Source organism: Myotis myotis, unplaced genomic scaffold, assembly GCF_014108235.1.
Source record: "Myotis myotis isolate mMyoMyo1 unplaced genomic scaffold, mMyoMyo1.p scaffold_m19_p_6, whole genome shotgun sequence".
NCBI lineage: Eukaryota > Metazoa > Chordata > Mammalia > Chiroptera > Vespertilionidae > Myotis > Myotis myotis.
Window position 1 is genome coordinate 51,446,421 of NW_023416368.1, and position 22,896 is coordinate 51,469,316.

Genomic DNA, 22,896 nt, shown 5'->3' on the forward strand with positions numbered 1-22,896 from the left:
TTCCCTGGCACATTCTGCCTCTAGAACCTCTGCCTGTCACCCAGTGACCCTCTCCCTCGCCTCACTGCTGCCTTCATTCAGTACTTGGTTGCTCCTTCTGAAGAGACAGAAGAAAGCTAGGCAGATAGGGGAGGGATCACGGGAAGGGAAAGTAAAACCCAAGAACCCAACTAGGTGGAGTTACTAAGACACCCCAACTAGGCAGGGAAGAAAGGGTGCACATAAGAGACATGAACTTTATTTTATTTTAAAATATATTTTATTGATTTTTTTACAGAGAGGAAGGGAGAGGGATAGAGAGTTTGAAACATCAATGAGAGAGGAACATCAATCAGCTGCCCTTGACCGGAATCGAACCTTGGATCCTTCAGGATGACGCTCTATCCACTGAGCCAAACTGGTTAGGGAAGAGACATGAACTTTAAAATGTTTGGATATTGCTAAGACAGACAGCATGCAGATAACCAGTCAGGAGCTGTCTCCACTCCCTGAATTAAAAGGCTAGCGCTTCCTTTCGCCCTCTCTCTTCTCCCCTACCTGCACTGGGTTCCTGATGTTTCTTCCTGTGGTATGGGAACGTTGCTCATATGGCTTATGGCCATATGGACCTCCACACATAGTGGACTTCAATTAGCTTGGATGCTGAACTACTATTGACTGTAACAGGAAAAGGAAGTTCTGGACGCTGGGCTGCTCCGGAAACCCAGCTACACCTTTTCCAGGACTGGCTTCTCCCAATAAACCTCGATCCGGCTGTTTTAGTCCGTGACTTCATTCGGACTCAACATCCCCCATTTTGGGTTTCACTTCCAGCCTGAGGACTTGCATAGTTTCTCTTCTATCTGAAATACTCTTCTCCACTATTTGGCCAGGCCAACTTCTACTCATCCTGAGGACCACAATATAAAATCTTTCCCAAAGGAAGTCTTTCCCAACCTGTCCATTCTCCTTCCTGGTATACAGCCAAATTAGACTCTGTTTTCTTTCACATTACTTATTCACTGTATTGTGAAAGTTAAGGGGTTAATCACCTGTATGGTGTTTTTCTGCAGGACAGAGTAGTCCCAGAACAGGTCGGGTTTTTCCTCCCTACAGTATCTGGGGTCTTCAGGGACTTGATCATCCTAGGACATTCCATAAATATTTGTTGTATAAATGAAATTTAAGGTACTTATATTTAATAGGTTTTTCCAGCATACCTTTTAAAAATATATACATATTTTGTATTGATTTCAGAGAGGAAGTGAGAGAGAGAGATAGAAACATCAATGATGAGAGAGAATCATTGATCAGCTGCCTCCTGCACGCCCCACACTGGGAATTGAGCCCGCAGTCTGGACATATGCCCTGACTGCAATTGAACCGTGACCTCCAAGTTCATAGGTTGATGGGCAACCACTGAGCCACACCAGCCGGGCACTAGCATCTTTTTACAGTATAAAGGTATAAAATCTAAAATGGCATGTAATGTAAAAATAATGCAAATTTCCTTTCTAAAATACATACATAGAAACATATCTATTTTCAACCTCTCCTCAACTTTTATTAGAGCTCTAGAAATACTAATCTAAAACAACAGTCAATAGGAAAAATACTTAAAGATTTCTTATATAGAAATGAGATGATTGAATCGCTTATTTGAAATATTAAAAATATATATTGGAACTTCCAAAAGCTAAACATATAAGATATATTACAATTTTTCATTGAAATGAATTTTATAGCAGGAGTGAGAGAGTGGTAAATTTTTGAAAGCCAACAGTGAACTACCCAACAATGGACTAATCTTACTAATGCTAATTATAAATACTTTTGATTCAGTGTGCTGACACATTACTTATGGGATAATAAGCAAAAAAACCCAAACAAATTTGATGACATATTTTCATTTGGACAACTTGTGGCAAATTTGTATTCACCTACTTGAAAAGAATTGCTTTGGTTTATCAGCTCCCATAAAAATTACCCTCACTTGTTTTCTAAAAAGCCTTTACAACAAACCCCCTTGCTTCTTCTTTCTTTTGCAGTCATCCTTGTGGTTATGCCTTTTATTCTTCCTCAACACAAGTCTGCTTCTCTTCCCTTACATCTTTCAAATATCTGGCTAAATGCCTCTTCGAGGAATACTTCCCTCTTTTCTATCTGACCTAGTCCTACTTCTTCATCCTTTCAATTTACTGTGTTTATTTCCCCAGGGCATATTTTTCACAATCTGTACTACATTGTAGACCTTATATTTGCTTACTATCCTATGTCACCATCGGAATGTTATCTCAGTTAGCTCAGGGACCTTTGTATGACACCACCCCCAGCATCTAATTTCCTGCTATAATTGTACATTTTCAAACTCAGAGGAACTCCTGGATATGAACGTGTTAATAAGAAAATGCCTAAGATAATTGTTTCCAGAAATATTCACTTATTTCCTAATACTTATAGCAGTTTTATCTATTATATTACCTTCTACATTTTCTTTTAGGGCTTTGTCTTTCATAAATACGTTTGAAAAGCTATTTCTGTTACAGGATCGTGTTAAACCCAGGATCAGGTACCATCATTGTAAAACACACACAAGTAGGCACATAGAACATCCAGTAAGTTTCCCTTTTCTAGTCCAACATCTCAGGAGTCGATTTTTAAACAAATACAGTCCAGCAGAAGAAACTGGGAACAAAGAGACAGCGTGAGGCTTTCAACTGTCCCAAAGACAGACTCGGATCAAATCCTTTGGCCCCACCATATCCCGTGCGTTCCCAGCACACTGGCAGGGCTGCTCCGGGGACCATCCAACTCGAGCCCGGGGGGTTCGCCCCTCCAGGCCGGTATCAATGGCGCTCATCCCCGCGCCCTGCCCTCCCGGTCCCTGCCCTCCGGTTTCCGGGGCAGCCTCCCTCAAGGCCGGCTTGCCTTGCAGGCTGTCAAGTAGAAAAAACTCCGCAAACTTCAGATCTCGTGCACAGTACAGACTCCGAACAAACCCTACGCTCCAAGACTGCAAACCCGACAGAACACGCTAACGTTCCTCACTCCACCCAGCGCCCAAGCCTGGGCCGCGATGCGCTCGCCTCGGCCTCGGCCGCCTTCCCCCGAGGATCCGGCGGGGGGCTCAGCCGCCGCCGCCGCCCCGCGGCCGAGGACCCCGCTCCAGCTTCCCGAACTACAAATCCCAGGGTGCCGCGAGGGCGCCGGCTCCCTCCCTCGCTCGCTCCCTCCTCCGCCAGGCGCCTCCTCCCCAGCCCTTGTTGTTTTGGCTGGGAGCGCTCGGGCGGAGTTTCAGAGAAAGTCTGGGCTGACACCGGAGCCGGCCCGAACGTGGGAAGGGGAGGAGGAAAGGGAGGAAGAGGGAACCCAGAGGCCGGGAGAGGGAGGGATCGGGCCGGGGGCCGGGCGGCTCAGAACCTGCCGCGCGCCCCGGGTGGGGGAGGCGGCGCGGGAGGAGCGCGAGGGCGCGGGACAGTGGGACCCATCCCCGGAGCCGAGCAGCCGAGCGCCTCGTTCCTCCGCCGCTCCCCGCCCTCCTCCGCGGCCGCGAGCGCGAACCCACCCTTCGGCGGGACCCGCTCCCTGCCCAGCGCCCGCCGCCCGGCGACGCCCCGCGCTTCGCCGCGGACCCGGGACCTGCCCTGTGCCCGCTGTCCACGGGACCCTCGCGGCTTCCCCTTTCCTCCCGGCTTCCCGGGTGTGCGGGGAAGTGACCCACCCTCCCCCGGGGAGGGGGAGGAATAGGATCGCCCGGGGCGCACCCGAAACCGGGAGCGGGAGAGCCGGAGCGGGCGCCGCGCTGGGCATTGTGTGCGTGTGAGAGTGTGTGTGTGAGAGCGTGCGTGTGTCGGTGTGCGCGCGTGCAGCGTAGTGTCCGCTTCGGAAAACGCTCTGGGGAGGTGCTCCTTAGGGGGCGGAGCGCAGGGGGACCGAGGCCCCGGCTCGGCGCCGGGGCAGAGTCCCGCGGAGCCCGATCGCGGCTGAGGGCCGGCGGGACCGGGCGCCTGGCGGCGAGGCGGACGCACTGAAGGGAGGCCGAAGTGCCCTGGACGGGCGGCGGCCCCGGCCCCGAGGTGTCGGCCTCGGGGGCACAGCCCGCTTCTGTTCCCGTCCGCCGACCTGCGGAGAAGAGGCTCGGACCCGGAGCCGCGCCGCGAAGCCAGCCCACCCCGCCCACCCCGTCGGACTGGGGTGCAAAGCCGGAGCGCGAGGTCCCCAGCGCCGCTCTGCCCGCCGGCGTCGGCTGTGTCTGGAGCGCGCCAGCCTGCCCCTCGGCTGCCCGGGCCAGAGCCCGAGGAGCGCGCACCATGAGCGGCGGCGAAGTGGTCTGCTCGGGATGGCTCCGCAAGTCCCCCCCGGAGAAAAAGTTGAAGCGTTATGTAAGTAGAGCTCCAGGGGCTGCGCGAGCCTGAGCGCCGGCCCCTCTGCCCGGCCGCTCGCCGGTGGCTGCCGCTGGCCGCGCGCGGGGCTGGTTAGTCCCCGTCTCCTTCCCCCGGCCCCCTTGGGACCGATCTGTACACTCACGCCCAGACCTCCACTTTGCTGGGTAACTCTCTTCGTCCAGGTTCCAGGCGCCTTGCTTTGCGGGCCCCAGCGGCCCAGAAGAGGGCCCGGGATTTCCAGCTAGACGCCCGCTGACTTTTATGACTTCTTTTAGCAGGGCCGGGAGAAGAGCATTCTCCTTCCTTTACATTTGCAATGGAATCGCCGGGGGGCTGTTGTGTACTACATTCCCCGCAGCAGGAAAACCGCAGAGGGTGTCATAAGTCACCAGCTCTCTGGTCCGCACACCCTCTTGCTTTCTCCTGATGTGGGTTCCGGGAAGAGGGCTGTGGACCTGGGAAGTTAGCATTAGACACAAGTATCTCAAATCTGCAAAAGGAGAAAGAATGAGAAGTGATTCCGCGCCCTACCGTTTGCTTAGCAGGGTTCACATTTTCGCGGTTTGAATCCAGCGACTTTGGAGTTTGGCCCAAGCGCCTTGGCAGTTTGCTGCGGGAGGAAGGCGCTGGGGGGAGCCTGGTGGCTGGTGTTTGGGCGCCTGGGGCACGCTGTCGAGCCCCGCAGGAGGGGACAGCTGAGGCTCGTAAGGATTTCTGTGGTCTTTTCCCAGGCCACCGGAGTTGCTTAAATGGTGTTTGTGTAATTGGTACAAGATGCCGATTATGTGTTAAACCGTTTTAACTGTTAGGAAAAATATTCCTTGAAAGAACCAGCCTACTTTGGTGGAAATCTGTGTCTTCTTCAGGGGTCTGGGATCTCCTCCCTCCTTGTTTCTTTGGTCGCTGCTCTCCACCCTCCACACCCCCTTGCAAAGGAAAGAAATGGCACTTTTGCCCTGGCATATGGAGCAAAATTTTCCTAGTAAAATACATTTCAAAATCAGAATTTATGCCCCCTTAATTATAAATTTACTACCAAGGGGCCAACACTTCTAAAGGAACGTGCTCCTTGTTGAAGGATATCTATACCGAGTATCAGAATGAAGTTAATCCTTTTAGTAACTGCTTGCTTGCACAAAACGGGGTGAAGTGCAATACTTAGCTTCACTGACAACTGGCCAGTGAGTTTCTTACGCTCTGCCAGGATTTGTTATAGACACGTAATTCTCATTTAAGGACTTGATGCCACACATCCTAAGAAAGTTCTCCAGATATTTTGAGTCCTTCTAAATTCTGTCTCTTCACCTGTCACCTGTCACAGTTTGCCTTAATGTCCTGGTAGAGAGTCTAACTTTATTCCAAAAATGTAAGAGAGGCAGTGGGTATCCCCCACCCCCATCCCGTGCAAGAAGAGGGAGTAGAGAGATAAAGAGATGTATTTGTTTTGAGAAGGCACATTTAGGAAACACCTACGACGAAGTGAGTGGGTTCTTGGGGGAACTAACGAACTATACATTTGCTGAAATTGGTAGTGATAATAGAAGTTTGATGCATTCTTTCACATGGTTGGTCTATGGCTCTCTCAAAAGATGCTGTGCACTGGACTAGGCACCATCAGACTAGGAAACACAGTAAAAGTAAAGCCTGCCTTTTGGGCTTGCAGTTGAATGTAATATAAACCAGGAAGAAAATCGTCCAGAAAGATTGTCTTCACAGGAACCCCCCCAAAAAAGTAAAGTCCAAAATTTTTAAAAGTTATTATTTCATTTGATCATTCCAACAGTTCTGAGGGAGCTCTATTTCTGTTTTACAGATAAGAAAACAGTCTACATGACTAGAATGTGCCAGAGGCAGAATTTGAACCTGGATCTGCCTGATTGATTGTTTAATTCAGATTAGACCATCTCTAAAGGTCCTTTCAGATGATAATTTTCTAGGAGTCCATGTGAATATGAGCTCAGAATGCAACGAAGAGGTGGAGTGTGGCGCAGGCGAGCATTTGCTAGAGGAGCAAGACCCTTCAAGTGGCTTTCCGAGTCTACGGGAAGATGAGACCAGTATAGTGAGCAGACCACGCAGAGTGATTCTTGACTGTGTGCCCAAGCTGAGTGCCATTGTTGTTTTTTTAATAGATGTTTGGAGGAAAAAGCTCAGTGTAGTCTGAAACCCTGGGAATACTTTAGAGACAGTGGGCTCCCTAAATTGTGTTTTCAACAGGGGGAGCAATCTGCCTAACAGCTGGAGGGGGGCTGAGTTTTTCTTGCCTGGTAGAATATTAGTGTTTTCTTTTCTTTTCTTTTTTTTAAACATATTTTATTGATTTCATAGAGGAAGGGAGAGGGAGAGAGAAACATCAATGATGACAGAGAATCATTGATCGGCTGCCTCCTGCACGCCCCCTACTGGGGATCGAGTCCGCACCCTGAACCCCGGGGGGCATGTGCCCTTGACCAGAATCAAACCTGGGGCCTTTCAGTCCACAGGCTGATGCTCTATCCACTGAGCCAAACCGGCTGGGGCTAGTAGTGTTTTCTTTTCACACTAGCGAAGTACCTGGAGATGGCCCAGGAAGACAGTGGGTAGGCTGGTTGTCAGAATCGAGGGGTCCAAGAGGGTGACTAGGTGTTACAAGTTAAAATGAAGCTTATGTGTGTATTTTAGCTGTCAAGTTTGTTGCCCAGAATATTTTGAAAATCTCAGATTATGGATCTTTGGCTTTGGTATCCAGTTTAGATTGCTTTTGCTAAAGCAGCTTTGATCCTCACAGATATAGGCGCGCATTTATGCATTTCCTATGCTTGTTTTCTTTTCGTGTGAAATCTTTGTTTTCTGGTTAGAAGGAAACCTTGTTGGCTACCGAACAAGTAAACAGTTGCTTAATATGTTTTGGGTTTTTTTTTTTACTCCTCAGCCAATGATATGTTTATTGATTTTGAGGGGGGTGAGGGGGGTGGGTGGGAAGAGATATGTGAGAGAGAAACACGATTGATTGCTGGGATTGAACCCACAACCTAGGTATGTGCGCTGACCTGGAATCAAACCTGCAACCTTTTGGTGTCCTGAACAAAGCTCCAACCAACTGAGCTATCCAGCTGGGGTTTGATAATGGTTTTTAATGAATGGATTTGCTGTGAAAAGATACTAGGATGCATGGTACTGTAATTGTTAAATGAGACTTCAGGGAGTTAGAGTATTGATCCTTTTGGGAAACGTTTGGCCCATGGGACTTTGACAGTTGTCTTGTTGTTTATAGGGTAGTCCCAACATTAAGATGATCCGAGAAAGGGCTGTTAAGTGACAGGTTTATCTCTAAAGTCATCTCAAGTTATGGCCCCAATGCATTCCATTTACAACTGCATTTTATGTTCACTGTTGACACTCAAGCAGCATTGTTTTTGCATACTGGTGTGTTCAACTGATAAGGAAGCTTTTCTTGAATTTCCTAAACTAAGTGAAAGTGGCATAAAAGGAAGTGAGAGAAAGCCTGGAGTCCTTATGGATTCCTTAGCCTTTTTGTCTCTTTGTAACCTTTTCTGTCTTTATTTGAAAAAGGGCAAGAATCTCTTATATGTGTTTTATTCTCTCTGAATTTTTCAAAGTTTATTAAAATGGAGGTGAAATTTTACATGCTTTTTTTTTTTTTTTCTTTCAGTTTTGCTGCTACTGTGTTGTTTTTGTCCTGCATTATATATTAAACAGCTGCTTTTTTACTTTTAAGGACCTGAGTGGAATCATATACAGATCACCACCACTAAGGGATGCAGAAAACAAACTCTTGGTAGTATGCATTCAACAGACATGCTCAGGTTTTTAAAGAGTTATTTAAAGGCAAATCTGCCATTTGCCTGGCTGGTATAGCTCAGTGATTAAGCATGGACCCATGAACCAGGAGGTCATAGTTTGATTCCCAGTCAGGGCATATGCCTGGATGGTGGGCTCGACCCCCAGTAGGGGGCGTGCAGGAGGCAGCTGATCCATGGTTCTCTCTCATCATTGATATTTCTATCTCTCCCTCTTCCTTTCCCTCTGAAATCAATAAAAACGTACTTAAAAAAAAAAAGTCATAAATAAAATAACTAAAGACAAACCAGCCACTTGAAATAATGATGGACTTTTCGTCAGAACTTGAAATTTTAGCTGAGATAAAATGTAAGTCTGGAAACAAAGGACTGATTCACGCCAGCTGGCTATCACCATCTCTCTGCAGGAGGAGCTGCCCTCTGGCCTGCCTTAAGCCTGGACACCACGTGTGGGCTCCTCCATGGCCCAGCTGTCAGCGTTGGGCAGGTGTGCAATCTCAGCAGGAGAACCTGCTTCTGAGGCCTGGACAAGGTGGCCTGTTAGCTGCCAGCCAGCCTGGGAGCAAGAACCCAGCCAGTTCTCGGGTGTATAATCTGCACTGAGCTTGGCTTCTGCTGCTCTTCACTGTCATTTAAGAGGATGGTTCTTGTCTGGTCTTCCAAAACATATCTCCTCTCGCCCCAGTACTGGAAATGGGCCTAGAAACAGAAATAGCCTCTTCCTCTGTTTGGGCACCTGACATCTTACACGGAGAGGGTGCATGGGCAGCCGAAGTAGCAACATCTCTTTGTTGAAGGACAACCTGGGACCTGTGCTAAGCATTAAGTCTCTGTTCGGTAGTGTCACTACAACCAAGATGTCTGGAAGCTCCTCCTGCTCCTTTTGGCGATGAACAGAAGCAGTCAATGGATTCTGAAACTTTTGCTTACAGTGAGTGAGGGACAAAATTATTCTGTTGAAGAAAATTTTTTTTCTTGCAATCCCCATGTTAGTAAACATTCCATTAAAATTCCACATGTGTTGTTTTTACCTTTTCCATTGTGGCCGGAACATTGTTTCTATTAACAAAGATCAACAACTACCAATTGCATTAAGCCTTTATGATAGTTAATGATAGCTCATGCTTTCATTGTGCAAAACTCCTTGTGAAACTGGCTGAGTTCCTAAGTCTGCTTGTCCTTTGGGATTCAAAATTACTGTGAGGAAGGTGTATCCATTTGGAAGGTAGCTTTAGAGTTCTGCTGTTCTAAAAATTTGTTTTTAAATTTTTAAAAAAGATCATCTTTGAACAAAACATAATATGGCAAGAGACTAGGATAGTCTGGCTGACAGCTGAATTGGTTCTTTCAGTGTTTTGTTATTATAAGTCTGCTTTAAAAATCTGAAGGAAATATAATAATAAAGCACTTTTCAGGCTAAATAAAATTCCACCTTTTGGAGTCAACATGAAGAATATAGATGAGGTCTTGACAGTTTGCAGATTGAGGAATTTTAAGAGGTGATAGATTCAAAACATTGAGTGCCGGCACTCTAATTTTCTTACAGGTATTAATACAGGAGAAAGGAGGCAACGGGTAGACTTTATTTTCAACGGTTTTGGGTAAATTGTGCTACCGTGTAAGAAACCCCGGACTGAGTGTCAGGACCCAGAATTTAACTTGACTTTGCCACTGCCCAGGTGATCTTTTGCCCCATCTAATCCTCAGTTTCCTGTTCTATAAAATGGGGAGGGGTCGGTAATTGATCTACATTGTAAACCAGAGGTCCTCAAACTTTTTAAACAGGGGGCCAGTTCACTGTCCCTCAGACATTCCACACATGCGCACTGCGGGCCCGGGACGAGTCGGCTGCTAAGCAGGACAGGCAGCGGCGGCAAAAACACCCGGCGGGCCGGATAAATGTTTTCGGGGGGCCGCATGTGGCCCGCGGGCCGTAGTTTGAGCACGCCAGTTAAACTCTTGCAGGTTTTACATTCGTCTTGTCAGACATTTCCTTGGGAGATAGAGGCAGATGAGGAGCTTCTCAATAGGCCTTTTGGGGAAATAAATATTATTTATTGTTCCTTTTAAATAGTTTGGTAACTCTATTAGGAACTGCTCAAGCAGAGGTTCTTTGGGGACTCTGGGTGTTTTGCTTAATAGAAATGCAGGCTCACTGAGCACCAGGCAAGCAGTTTTCTGTGCTGGGTGCTGAGCACCAGGTAAGCTCAACAAATCTCTGTTGACTGAATAAATAAATGAACAAGTATTTCTGGAGCTTTTGCACTGTGCCGTGTGTGGAATACAATGGAGGGAAAGGCCCACTCCCTGCCCTTAAGGAGTTTCTAATCTGTTTTGAAGACAAACTGTAATTAATGCACGTACATATAAATCGTTTTATAAGACATGTTATAAAGCCATATATGATTAACCGCCAAATGAAACGATACAGATAATAATTGCTTAACAGTTCAGACTGAGGGGGCAGGGGGTGGGAGGCTGCCAGGGAAACTTCAGAAATGAATTTCAGGCTCAGTTCTAGGAAGAATTGAGATACTGCTGGTAGAAATGGCAAAATCATAAGCAAAGTCTGATTTTCAAGGAGGAATGAAGAATTTGTGTTGAGATCAGATACGCTCATGAGGAGAACAGCTTCAGGACCCCTCAGGTTCGTACATGGAGTTTGGACAGGGCTGTACTTGTGGTTCCAGAAGTTTCTGTTTCTGCAGTGGTGACCTAATGCTCCTGATGGGATCCGGACCGCAAGTGAATTTTATGTCTCGACTAGAAACAAACAAAGCACCGTGTTTGGTCACCTGAACTCATTAACATTCCAAGGGACATGTGTTAGTTAAGATTTCTTTATGTCTGTTTTGAGCTAAATAATTCATTCTGGCAAGCGTTTCGTTTGCAACAGAGAGGGAGCATGTTCTGGTGGGAGGGAGAATAAAAGAGCCTTTGATTCATTTGCTTCTGAGTTCCAGCAGGAGGGCCAGCGCCCGCCTTGGGCTAGCCTCTTATTTTGGACTTTGGAAGCCATCTTAGCCCAGCTGTGGGAGTGCCAGCTAGTGCTGGAGGAAAGAGAATAACCCCATTGGATCACATTAAACCCCCAGCTGACTGTGGATGGAGGGGTTTCTCTCATTTCACATTCCTTGCATTAACAGGGTGGCTAATTTCCACGAAGTTAGAGCTCCATTTGAATTTGCCATTTGAACTTGAATTGCAGTCACCACATTTTCGTGACTCCTTTTATCTCTGTCCACTAGAAAAAAAGGAAACTAATCTAGTCCCAGGTTCCCTCCCCCCCCGCACCCCCTTCTGCTACAAGCACAATTAATGTTAGCGTTCTTTTCTTCTTTCGATTACTCCTGGGGGAAAGTGGCTCTTTGTACTCATTTCTACATCCATTAAATAAGTAGCCTCTTCAGTTGCCAACCTAGTGGCTGAGGAACCATAATATGAATTGTCGTTGGAATGGAAGCCTGTGGAATTACTGGGAAAAGTCACTCCATGAACTGGAAGTTTGTGACCATTCCAGGCTTGTATGTATGTAACACGAGAATGCCTTACCTGGGGGGAGGGGGAGACTCTTTTATATTTTAAGCAATTGTTTTACTCATAGGAGCAAAATTCCCCCTACCCGAAGAGAAAAATTCTCATCGCTGAATGCGTATGAAGTTGAACACAGCCGGCTATATAAAAAAACAGTTGAGCCTGTGCACTGAAATGCATGTGAGGTCGTTATCTCTGTTACATTAGCTCTCGAAGCATTCTGATTACGACTTGTAGCTGCCAGGCCCCGTCCTGCAGTGTTATCTGGAGCAGAAATTTTCCATGTGGTTTTTTTAGCAGAGCTACTATATGCAAACTGCACATGAAGCTGTAAGTTGCAAAGAAAAGAGCTTCTAGAAGAGGAAATGTGAGTTATCTTAATTTTTTTCTACCATTTAATTGTTCTTTCCTGAGTGCACGTTTCAGACATTTTTATCATATTTCTGAGCTGAGTTTTATTTTTACGTATTGGAAAGAATGCCGAATTTACCATGAATTTTTCTTACGGTGGCGTTTTTTTGTTTTTTTGTTTTTGTTTTTGTTTTTTTTTTCTCCCGGCTTTTTACTTTGAATTCATACTTGGCCTAGGTAATTCCCTGTGTGTTAAAAACAAAACAAAACAATGTCCCAAAGGAAAAAAAACAAACATGGCTACATTGTTCCATGAATTAAAAACAATATGCTGAGAGTCCAAACATTTCTTTTAAATGTAAAAAATTTTAGGTCATTATTTTTATAGGAAGAAAAATACTAAACCTTGCTTTAACTATCCTGTTCATTGTTTTTCTTTTCCCTTTTTTATTTATTTTGCTTTGTTTTGACTCATGTAGTTTAAATGTTTTTGAAAACAGTATTTATATGTTCTTCTTTACGAACATGACACATAAAAAGGAAAACATCAGAATTCCATTTTATATTTGAAGAGAAAAGCCACAGGAAGACATGTAGTCTACTGAGGGCAGGACATGTCTGTTAACATCAAGGCTTTTTAACGCTCACGTTGCTTGGTTGCATTGCATAGTTGTCATTATTGTTCAGCTAGTACACACGAAATAGGCAGGTGAGTGCAATGTTAGTTAAGACGTTCACTTTCGTGAAGTGAAAATGTAGGACAATAGCATCAGGAGAAGGCTGAGAATTCAATCTGTTTTTGTTGTCATCTTTATTATTTAATGCACCAGTTAGCCAATTGCTATAAAATTCTAATTGCTAACTTTTTAAAGTGGGTTAAAGGTAAAAGCATTCTTTGTCCCCTGGATCCCTACCCTCTGGCTCTTTTCCTCTGTTTCCACGTCTTCTCGGTAACATAAGCCTGGCCACCAGCATCACAAAGTACGTGTGTCAGAATCTTGACACACACATTCTTTTACCTTTTCTCTAAAAGGGGGAGGCATCTCTAGCCCGGTAATGTGGTAATCGAGACTAGGAATAATCATGTTCCACAGGCATGTAGATTGTTTTTCTCTCCTGAAATTCAGTTTTAAGTTACTACTGTATTGGGAAATGTGGTTAGGGCACTTTCTGACGAGCAGAACTCCTCCCTGAGATGACTACCTGATTAAAGAATTAAGTACCTGGTTTGTTTTCTCTCAGCTCCAGCACATCACACATTCCCATCAGTGCCTTGGCCAGAGTCTCCCAGTAGCCAAGATGAAAGCGCTTCTGGTTGGAGGGATGACCCATTTGATTGGCAGGAGAGAAGTGCTTTAATCTTAAGTTGACTCTGGGTAGAGAGTTTGGGAAGAGAAACACTTGGTAAAAGGATACCTTCTGTGTTTTGAATTCCAGTGCTGTTAGTTGAGCTTGATGAGGAATGATCCCCTCATTTCACTTAGGGAGGTATTATCTGAACCCCCTTCTCTGTGTTAAAGTTATAATTGACCATGAAGTTGTGGAAGAGTATTGGATTTTACACGTTCTCCCGGACAATTTCAGGTTTAAATGCTTGAAGTGCTGAGAAAAGGTAAAAGGAAATATTGAACTAGTAAGAATGCAAAATATTTGGGAAGCTAATTTGTTCTTAGTGATGCTGTTACATACAGCCAAAGCTTTCTGAGTAACCTTCACTGGATATATAGGTCATTTATTTCCAAAGAAAGTGGCACAAAATTAAATTGGTCCTGTTGAATAGTATTTTTTTTTCTATATCTTCATTTAAACAAATAGTCAAAACGGGAAAAGCAATATTTTTAAAAATATTTTTGTAGATGACTTTTATAATGACCCACAGATTACAAAGTAGAAAGTGTATACACATGCTTTGTTTACAAAGAAAATTGGGGCTTCATTTATCATCCTTTGGTGTTTGTAATAGGACATTAATTTCCAGAGGACAAAGATGGCATTTGTCCTCTGTGTCTAAAATGTACCACAGGATACCTTGCACAGTCTCTTGAACCATATGACCAGATAATTGTAGAACTTTAAACCTAAAAGCATAAATCATGTTGTCCAATGATTCTCAATCTTTTGTAACCCATTTCTCTCTAAGGTACTGTTTGAATGTCCTTTTTTTAAAATTTTTTATATTTTATTATTTTTTAATCCTCACCTGAAGATGCTTTTTCATTGATATTTAGAGAGAGTGGAAGTGAGGGAGTAGACAGAAATATCTATGTGAGAGAAACACATTGATTGGTTGCCTCCTACACATGCCCCAACCAGGGCCCGGCCAGGGAGGAGCCTGCAACCAAGGTACATACCCTTGAACAGAGTCGAACCTGGGACCCTTCGGTCCGCAGGCCCACACGCGATCCACTGAGCCAAACCAATTAGGGCTGAGTGTCTTTTGACTTTTAATCCAGTTTTACTTTCTATGATTTGTATCACCAAAACAATAGCTATATTGAATATCTTTTCCAGTTTTACATATCTCCTCCTTCCCTGGTTGAGTCCAGCCTCCTCATTTCACAGGGAATGAAACTTGGCCTCTGGGAGACTAATTGATTTGCCCGAGGTCATACAGTGCAGGGCCACATGTCTCACCGCTCAGGTCGGATCCTTCATTCACTGAGGGGATGTCTATGGAGAAGAATTCAGAAGAAGAAGACCAAGAGGGCACTGTCTCCACTCTTCAGGAGTTTATATGCTACTAGGGACTTCGGATGCATTCAGTGCTGCAAATTATATTATGATCAGGAGTGTGTGAGACAAAGCTCCAGAAGAATTCAGCAGCGGGAGGTGAATTCAGGGACTCTCTGAAGGCTTAACGAAGGTGGTAAGAGAGATTTCACCAGGACCTTAAAAGATGGATTCAGTTTTCAAAGATGCGGCTGGAGGGAGACTCTATTTCTCCTTTTTCCCAGCCAGACTCTTGAGTGAGTTTTGTGCACTTGGCTGTCCCTTCTTCCTCCCCTGCCACTCATTTCATAATAGAATATAACCTGAATCCTTCTCCACCACTCTTGTTGCCGAATCGAACAGAGCTAGACTTGGGCTTTTTGGTTATTTTTTTTATGAAACTCCCGATGGAAATGACCAACCCCTCTTCTCAAAATGTGTTCTTTCCTGTGCCTTCCTGATGCCGGGCTCTGGTTTCCTTAAGGTTGGCGTTCCTACGGGCTCTGGTGGTCTCCCTGGATGGCCTCTCCTCCCATCTCACACTGTTAGTGGTTCTTCATCTGTTGTGAGTTCACGAACTCTGAAAACTTGATAAAAGCTCTGGGCACACAGTTTCTGCAGAATCCTTACAAACTTGGATGCAGATGTTATTATAACCTTGCACATTTTCTAACATTTAAAGCCCATCTCTGGATCTGAAATGCCTCTGAATTTATACTGTATAGGCTGATGATTTGAAGATTCTGTCTCATCCCTTTTCTCACTCCATGTCTATGGATCTGCTGAGATCCGTGCAACTGCTTAGAGAGCCTACAGCAACTCAGCATGTCCACAGCGGGTCTTCCCAGCCTGTCCCCTAAACCTGGTCCTCTCAGTCCTCCCTCTCTCAGTCGCACCACCATCTCTTGTCTTGTGGCTTCAGCCAGAAGGTTTTCTTTGTTGTCCCTTCCTCATTCTCCACATTCAGTGACCAGATTCTGTCAGTTTACCTCCCAAATATCTCTATGCTTACTGACCCTTCTGTTGCCAACGCTATTTTTGCCTTTTTTTCTGGATTGTTGCAATAGCCAGTTGATCTTCCTACTTTCATTCTTGCCACCTCTCAGCCCCCAGCCTGCCCTTATCAAGGCATCCAGATTGGCCTTTCTGAACACAAGTCTGATAATACCATTCCTCAGTTTGAAGCTGTTCTGCAGCATTCCTTTGCCCCCAAGAAGGCCCACCGAGCCTCCCCTGAACTCCCGCCACCACCTTCAATCTCACACATACACACAGTGGGCTGGAGCATCTGTATTGTCCTCCTCTGATTCTCAGCACAGCCCCTGTCACACCTGATTATACTTGCTGCTTTTAATTGCTTTTTTCCCCATGAGATGGCAGAGCCACATTATGAGGTTTTCCAACCTCTGGTACTTTTGCCTTCACGGCCCCCCAACCCCTCTAAAACGATAGAATAAACATTATATTTTGCAACTGCACCAGTATGAAGAGGAATATATTCCAAGCTGGCTTTATTATTTTATCTTTATTATTATTATACAGGTGCATAATAAATCAGGTTGAAAATAATTGTATGTTGAAAATGTATTTAATTCATCTAACCTACTGACCACCATAGCTTGGCCTAGCCTACCTGAAACGTGCTCAGAACACAATATCCAGAATCACTGGCAGCGCAGTCCCCTGCAGAGTGTGGGGTGTTCACCCTGCGGACCACCTGGTTGCCGGGTTGCTGTGCTCGCTGTCACTGTCCAGCATCATGAGAGTGTATTTTACTGATTATCGCTAGTCTGGGAAAAGCTCAAAATTTGAAATACTGCCCAAACCGGTTTGGCTCAGTGGATAGAGCATTGGCCTGCGGACTGAAGGGTCCCAGGTTCGATTCCGGTCAAGGGCATGTACCTGGGTTGCGGGTACATCCCCAATAGGAGATGTGCAGGAGGCAGCTGATCGATGTTTCTCTCTCATCGATGTTTCTAACTCTCTATCTCTCTCCCTTCCTCTCTGTAAAAAATCAATAAAATATATTTTAAAAAAAAATTTGAAATACTAAAAAGGAAACATATGTAAAACTTCAGAATAAAGAAAAGAAAAGAAAAATATTTCTTCTTAGTTTTGCTTGCTGGCATAGCAAACACATTTACTGATAAAAGATGTTTTTCAATAAAGTGCCAAAAGTAAAAATGGGAAAAAAAGTTTGAAGTATTGTTTTTACTGAAGGTGGGTAGCTTTTGCACCATCATAAAGTTGAGACATTCAGAGTTAAGCCATCATAAATTTTGGCGACTCTGGTATTCATTATTAATACTGATTTTAAAAGAAATTAATATTAATACATTTTTTTGTGGGCTCCTATAAGCCTCATGGGCACTAGCACTGTGCCTCCTGTTAAATGGACATGAATGCTTTGGAGAGTCAACTGGTTGATTGTGACCAGGAAGGGTGAGGAGCCCACTCAGTTATTTTGTAATGTGGCATTTCTGTAATGGCTTGGGTAGCTTACTAAAACAATAGTAAGATTTTGCATTTTAGTCCCTGGTAATGGAAAATAGGGTGATAAAAGGTGTTTTATATATATACACATATATATATGTAAGAGCATATATGTGAAATCATGATGTGAAAAATATGTTCTATGAGCTGTTGATGATGTTTCTGCGTTGTTTTTTTAATCTTTATTGTTGAAAGTATTACATAGGTCCTCCTTCTCCCCCCCCCCCCAATTAACCTCTTCCAGACCTTTCCTGTCCTCTCCACCCCCCTTCCCACTCCCCACCCCACACAAACCAGACCCAGACCCTCACCACCCCATTGTCTGTGTCCATGCTCTGTGTTTTTTAATGGGAGTGGGGAGGTGATTTTGCCCCTACTGGGGACATTTGGCAATGTCTGGAGGCATTTTTAGTTGTCACAAATAGGGGTACTACTGGTTGTTAGTGGGTAGAGGTCAGGGAGGCTACTAAACCTGCCACAGTGCACAGGACTGCCCGCACAACAAACAATTCCCGGGGCAGAGTGTCGACGGTGCTGAAGTTGCAGAACATTTCTGTAGGAGGATCCTTCCTAACGCTTGGTTCCTGTATCTGTACTGTGTATGTAGTTTATTTCCCTGTGTTGCCTTTGAAAGCCATAATCCAGGTACAGGACTGTGTTGTAACACTGGAACCGAACATTTACTTTTCTGACTTCAATAAAGTTGTGGAAAGCAGTCATCAAGGTGACTGAGTTTTTTGAACACCAGAGCTTAGTGCTGTGTGACCCTTTCACAGGGGCTTAGATGATCGACAAAATCTCTCTCAACCCGTCTGTTGTCATTTAAATCGTTACCCAAGTACTCATTTTGACCTTGCTCGTTCTAGCTGGAGTACAACCAATTGTTGTCTGGGTGGGGAGGGGGTGCTGAGTCATTTCTTCATGCTTTTATTACCTCTTGGCTTGAATACCACCACTCATTGTTCACAAGCCGCCCAGCTTGTGTACTTTTTATAAATTACATGTACTCCCTCCTCCTGCAGGGCTGGCTACTGTAATTGGCAGCAGCCACAGAGCAGGGCTGACGGGTCTGCATTTATGCTGATGTTTCACATTCAGTTCCTGATGTACTCTCTATGCTTTCTTGCTTCTTCTATCTTTGTTTTAAAAGGAAAGCGGAGAACCACCGTTCAGATGTTCTGATGGTACTTATTTACAGCTTGGCAGAGTCCCTGTGTCCTTTGGTTTGGGGAGGAGAGTCAAGGTTTTGGGTCAGTAGTCCTCAAATTTCAGTGTGTATAACAATCACCTGGGTAACTTCTAAAATGAAGATCCTGCCCCCTCACCCCCCCCTCCAGTTCTTCTCATTCACTTATCTTTTTAAAAATTAAAGTATACTTGGCATGCAATAGTAAATGAGTTTCTGGTGTGCACATAGTTATTCAACATTGATAACCCTTTGAAGTGATCACTGCAATAAATCTAGTAACCAGCTGTCACTGTACAAAGTTATTACAATACTATTGACTATAGTCCCTAATCTGTACGTAAAAAGAAGGTTCATGAGCCTTACCCACCTTCTGATATTTTTAGTAAGTCTTGGTAGAAGCCCAGAAATTACATTTTCTAATCCACACCCCTGCTGATTTCTAATGTAGGTGGTCCTTAAATTATACTTGGAGAAATCCTGAGTTGAGTGTGGAGGGAAAAAGAGAGAAGGAAGAAAATCCAATAGAAGCAGATTCATACAAAGAGTGGAAGAGGGAGATTAGAACCAAAATTCAGAAAGTAATTTAGCCTCTCTTCTGTGAGATACGGGAAATATGCTATAGTGATTAACAAGATATGTGCTTCATGTTTTCTAGCAGTGATTTAGATCAAACTGTCTCCTAATGGCATATTTAGAGGATGACAAAAGTGAAAGGGAATTTTTAGAAAGTTTAGACTATGAGAAAGTACCTAACTATTGGCAAGAAAGTCAAACGGCTTTATTAAATCAAGGAAGGTATTATGTAGGTATTGATTTTAAAAAGAGTGTGTGTTCTTGGATTGAGCTTATGATTGACTTAAAAATGGAGAGGAGAAATGAAAGGGGGTTGATTAGCTCTTTACCAGATTTCTGGCTATTGGATCTGAAAGCATATTATTGAAATATAGTCCCGATTTCCTGGACTTGTTATGATTTTAAACATTCTTTCCCCATTGTCTTTATATTACACGTCTGGTTGGCCCAAATTTTTGGTTAGTTGAGATGTTTTTGATTTGTAAGAGCACCAAAGTAGTTGTATTTGACTAAAGAAGTTCTCTGCACCCCCTTTCCTACTTCCCCCCTATCTCTGTCTCACTTATTTTACTTAGCATAACTTCCTCTAGGTCAATCCATGTTGTTGCAGATGGCAAGATTTTGTTCTCTTTTATGGCTCAGTAATATCCCATCTAGATATATAAAAGCCTAAGCGACCGTCTGTTTGACCATTCGACCAGTAGCTATGATGTGCACTGACCACCAGGGGGCAGATGCTCAACACACAGGCATGGAAACATGGAACAGACTGATGAATCTCCGAGGGAAGCGGAGAGGAGGGAGGGCAGGAAGAGATTAACCAAAGATCTTATAAGCATACTAGAGGCCCGATGCACAGATTTGTTCCTCAGCCTGGCCTGCAGGGATTGGGCTGAAACCGGCAGTCCGACATCCCCCGAGGGGTCCCGGATTGCGAATGCATGCACCCGGTCTCTAGTTTTATATATATATACCACCTCTTCTTTATCTATCTCTTTTAGCCTAAACTTTGATTTTAAAATCCACTTTAGAGAAAGAAAGCAAAAGAGACAGGCAAAACAGGCTCTAGTTTAGAAAATTGGTCAAGACATGGAACCAAGAAGGAATGGTTATTTAATTCCAGCAGGGGACTAAAGTAAAGGGTTTTATATCCAACTATCCACTGAACGTTGTTTTTAGAAAGCTATCATATTTTTCGGCATACTATTTCCTTAGTGGTACTTTACGGTTTCTTTCGGTTACCTTGCAGAAAGTTCTTGACACACTCCTTGCCTAAAGTAAGAGGAATTTGGGGAGTTTCTTATAAAAATGACTATCATTAACTTTCATTAAATCATTCACTAACCTGCTGTGTCTCTTCGTCGAAGTGTTCGTTTTTACATTTACGTTACCCTCGCCATCTCTGTGTCAAAGTGTTCCTTTTCCATTCGAGGAACCTAGATTATACTGCAGACCATTTCATCACTAGTTTGCTAATCTTTCCTTCCTCCCTTTCTATTTGCAATTCTCCATGCTCTCTCCCTTCTCCATTTCTTTTACTTCAGCCTCTTAGATACTATGCTACGCCCATCTGCCCACAAGCTCTTACAGGATCTTCCTATCTCCTTTGTAAGTGGTGAGTATCATTATTGATATTATTTTTTATAACTTTATTTCTTAATTACAGTTGATGTACATTTTTATATTAGTTTCAGGTGTACAACATAGTGATTAGTATTTATATAACTTACGAAGTGATCACCCCAGTAAATCTAGTACCCATCTGACACCACACATAGTTATTAAAATATTATTGACTGTACCCCATATGCTGTACTTTACAGCCCTGTGACTGTTTTTATAACTGACAATTTGCACATCTTAATCCCTTCCCTATTTTCCCCATCCCCCCAGCTCCTCCTCCCATCTGGGAGCCATCAAAGTATTCTCTGATTCTGTGAGTTTGTTTCTGTTTTGTTTGTTCCTTTATTTTGTTTCTTGGTTTCCACATATAAGTGAAATCATATGGTATTTGTCTTTCTCTGTCTCACTTATTTCACTTAGATTACTTTTTCTAGGTCAATCCATGTTGATGCAAGTGGCAAGATTTTATTCTCTTTTATAGTTCAGTAATGTTCCGTTTTATATATGTACCACCTCTTCTTTATCCATTCCTCTATCAATGGACCCTTAGGTTGCCACCACTTCTTGCTACATTGAATGTAAGAATGTACATGTCTTTCTAATTGGGTTTCTTGGAATACATACCCACAAGTGAAATTGCTAGTTCCTTTTTTGTCTCTTGTTACAGCTTTTGTTTTAAAATTGATTTTGTCTGATATAAGTATTGCTACCCCAGCCTTTTGTTTTGTTTGCTTTTCATTTACGTGAAATATCTTTTTCCATCCCTTTACTTTCAGGCTGTATATCTTTTGATCGAAGTGGGTCTCTTGTAGACAGCATATATAAGGGTCTTGTTTTCTTATCGATTTAGCTACCCTAAATATTTTGACTGCAGTATTTTATTCATTTATATTTAAAGTAATTATCAATGGTATGTAGTTGTCATTTTATTATTCATATTTTAAAATATTTTCTCCCTTAAACAAGTTCCTTTAACATTTCTTTTTTCATTTTTTATTTATTTTTATTTATTTAAATGTATTTTTATTGATTTCAGAGAGGAAGGGAGAGGGAGAGAGAAGCATTGATCAGCTGCCCCCTGCACACTCCACAGTGGGTGGGGATCAAGCCGCAGCCCAAGCATGTGCCCTGCCCAGGAATCAAACTGTGACCTCCTGGTTCAGGGGTCAGTGCTCAACCACTGAGCCACGCCAGCTGGACAACATTTCTTGTAATACTGGTTTGATAGTGATGAACTCCTTTAGCTTTTTCTTGTCTGGGAAGCTCTTTATCTGTTTTTTCCCTACTCTGCCATCTTGACCCGAAGTCCTTCATTATTGTTATTATATGAAGTCTCTACCACACCCTCTTATTACACTGACAGTCCAAGTGCATTTGGTTAGTAGATCACTTCGCTCCTGAAGTGAATAATAGAAGGGCTGTTGCTGATGGTGGCGGAGACCCAGAACCAGCTGCAACCATTACTCTGGCAACCAGGAATGGCTAGATTCCTGTGACTTCTATCCTGAACAAAGAATGAAGGCTAGGCTCACGATGAACTCCCTTCATTTCCGGTAACCTTATTTTCTTGCTTGCATATGTTTTTTAAATCATACATTTGGTAAACCTCTTTTATTCTTAATATTTCTAGTTATTTTTCTACAATTTATTCTAACCCATATGTTGTTTAACATGGTGGTAGATGTTTCCAATGAATATTTATATTGGCTAACAAGTATAGATGCTTTGACGGAGGACCGTGCGTTAAGTAGTCATCCAAGTGCAGCATAAGAAATGTAGCTTATAAATTTTCGGTGGGAATATTTTAACTTAACATATTCTGGTTTGGGTTTAACATACAGAAAAAAATTATAAAATAGATGAGCAGATTTATTGCTCTTTGCATAAGTTAATAAAGGGAAATGTTTACTTAATAATTATGTAAGGTTTATCATTAAAGTTAATACGCATATTTAGCTTTATAATAATTGTATTTTTACTTATATTTGAATAGCAAATAGACACAGGTTCACTTAAAATGCATAGATTTTGGTACTTTGATTATTCCTCTGTTTCAAGATATAATTTTTAATGTTCAGAACATATAAATGTTTAATATCTCCCTACTACTTATTTCAGTGATATTTAAACAACTAAAAGATAGTCTTTTATGATAGGCTGTCTGCATACTAAAGTTTTTAGCAAATGTGGTTTTTATCTCCAAGTTGGAGAAATAGTTGTATGTTGAGAAACCCATGTTTTTTACTAAGGGAAATTGTAT

General features: G+C 43.4%; 2 protein-coding genes and 1 long non-coding RNA gene across 8 annotated transcripts in view; 2 read left to right on the forward strand and 1 right to left on the reverse strand.

The window, feature by feature from the left end:
• Positions 1-403: 403 nt before the first annotated feature.
• On the reverse strand, positions 404-4,291 carry LOC118657962 (translation initiation factor IF-2-like). Its single transcript, XM_036312731.1, has 2 exons — positions 2,461-4,291; positions 404-1,124 (listed from the first exon to the last, which is right to left on the reverse strand). Exon 1 carries the CDS (start codon positions 4,289-4,291, stop codon positions 3,158-3,160), a length of 1,134 nt encoding a protein of 377 aa, XP_036168624.1. The 3' UTR covers positions 404-1,124; positions 2,461-3,157.
• The window catches only part of GAB1 (GRB2 associated binding protein 1), a 116,280-nt gene continuing 97,517 nt past the window's right edge, over positions 4,134-22,896 (forward strand). For 4 of the 6 annotated variants that reach the window (XM_036315400.1, XM_036315393.1, XM_036315395.1 and 1 more), the window contains exon 1: positions 4,211-4,361. Coding sequence is in view for 4 of the 6 variants with exons in the window: in XM_036315393.1 (XP_036171286.1) it covers positions 4,290-4,361 (72 nt within the window). In the remaining 2 variants the exon portion in view is untranslated. Of the gene's footprint in view, positions 4,362-21,853; positions 22,190-22,896 lie in introns of those variants that run through there. The other 2 variants (XM_036315396.1, XM_036315399.1) reach the window with 2 other exon arrangements.
• Positions 8,325-13,205, forward strand: LOC118659209. Its single transcript, XR_004968474.1, has 2 exons — positions 8,325-9,843; positions 11,996-13,205. It is a non-coding gene; the product is annotated as an uncharacterized LOC118659209 (long non-coding RNA).

Excerpts from the sequence above, each read along its gene's own strand:
- LOC118657962 (XM_036312731.1), bottom strand. The coding sequence starts at position 4,291 with ATGGTGCGCGCTCCTCGGGCTCTGGCCCGGGCAGCCGAGGGGCAGGCT.